At 38.4% G+C, this 1,836-nt stretch overlaps 1 protein-coding gene across 1 annotated transcript in view; it reads right to left on the reverse strand.

Annotated features, from left to right (window-relative positions):
• Nln (neurolysin) overlaps nucleotides 1–1,836 on the reverse strand; it is a 123,226-nt gene that overhangs the window by 68,131 nt on the left and 53,259 nt on the right. The window contains exon 3 of the mRNA XM_023706035.1: nucleotides 955–1,103. Coding sequence (XP_023561803.1) covers nucleotides 955–1,103 — 149 coding nt within the window. The remainder of the gene's footprint in view (nucleotides 1–954; nucleotides 1,104–1,836) is intronic.

The following is a 1,836-nucleotide window of genomic DNA, read 5'->3' on the forward strand; positions in this document are numbered from 1 at the left end:
TTTTTTTTTAAATAAATGCTTTTTCCTTAAAATGTGTTTATTGATTGATTTGGTACAGGGTCTTGTTACACAGCTTGAACTTGTAGTGATCCTCCTATCTCAGCCTCCCCAGGCCTGGGATTACAACTATGTGCCACCAAGCCCAGTTTTGGTGGCCTGCATAGCATGCCCGGGGTTCTGGGGCTGGCACACATGCGATACCGGGATTGAACCCATATCTCTGCACTTGCCAGGCAGGGCCTTAGATTGCTGAGCTATCTGCCCAGCCTCTATCCTTTCTGCTGAATACTAAAAAAATGTAAGGATGACAGCAGTGAGCAAGACTGCCATATATTATGAAGTCTGTTATTATTACAGCCAAAACCACAAGGTATTTTTAAGTAACTGAATTCCATTTGCTTCTATTTGATCTGATCTAATACAGACCACGTGAACTTACTGACTTTAACTTTGAACATGACAGTTTATGATGCTCAAATAACGTCAGAGTTATAGATGTGCCATCTTACTCATTTCATCTTAATTTTTTTTTTTTTTTTGAGACAGGGTCTCATGATGCAGTTCAGTGTGGGCTTGAACTCACTATGCAGACCTGATTAGCCTCAAATTCATGGCAATCGTCCTCCATCAGCCTCCCAAGTGCTGGGATTATTGGTGCATACTACCACACCCGGCTTGGTCTTTATTTTTAGGGAATGAAAACTAATCAATATCATACAACACTATATAGCATTATTTGATGTTCATTATTATAATCATTAGAAACCAAATGTAGGAAAATTCAAATACTTTTTATCCTGGGCCAATGGGTACCCTTAGCTGGTGTTAGAACCCAGGGCTCACGTATGCACATCGTGTATTCTACCCCTGAGGTATACCTGCTCCAGCCTGCAGGTTTACTTTTGGGCTGTAGCTCCCCATTCCCTGCTTAAAGGAATTCATAATACCATTTACCTGTAAATGAACAATTTTCTGAAATATATCTTCTCTCATGCTCATCTCAATATCAAAACGAGAAAGTCTCTTGTCTGCTTCTGTACTTGCTGCCCGTACTTCTTTGTCACAAGATACATGCTGAGGGAAGTCTAGCATGGTTCTTTCCACTGTTGACAGACAAACAAACCATGAGCACAATAGGACTTGCCAAATCAGTATTAAGCCAAATACCTTCTTCCTACGAAGAAGACATGAATGATTATGCTGATTATATTTTCTGCAAAAGTTCTTAACTTTGCAGTGTCAAGAAAATACCAACTAATGCAAATCTTGGCTGTTCTACATGAAATCTTTATAAACAAGAAGATGTGCTATAGGCACTTATTTAAGTACATTTCGGGGATAATTTATTAACTGGGATTTATATAGATGAAGATATAATTCTTCTATTAAGAACATACAGTTCTTCTGATCTGGGAAGGCGGGAGCAGCTGCCCATTCAACACGGTAACTCACAGGCAAGAGCTCCCAAGTGCTTAAGCACCACGTAATATGCTATGGAAAAAGGTTAGCTCTCAGGAGGAAGGGCTCAGAATGGAGTTGGAAAATAAAGCCTGCACACATGGGGCCTAGCAAAGACAAGGATTTTCAAGAAATAAGCAGATTAATTTAGTGTAACAATGATGGTAAATAATTTAGTTTGCTCAGAATCTTAAACTCTTAAAAAATGGTTCTTGGGTTTTTCATATACAGCATTTTGACTTTACATGGGTAAAATTCTGCTATCAGTGAAATAACTACTACTATAGGACAAAAAATATTGTTTATAGCAATGGTTATGGCTATGCTGACAATACTTTTGTTATTTTCAGTATTTTGAGGTATTACAAAGAGGCAAAA

The sequence above is a fragment of the Octodon degus genome, unplaced genomic scaffold (genome assembly GCF_000260255.1).
Source record: "Octodon degus isolate 3935 unplaced genomic scaffold, OctDeg1.0 scaffold00001, whole genome shotgun sequence".
Taxonomy (NCBI): domain Eukaryota; kingdom Metazoa; phylum Chordata; class Mammalia; order Rodentia; family Octodontidae; genus Octodon; species Octodon degus.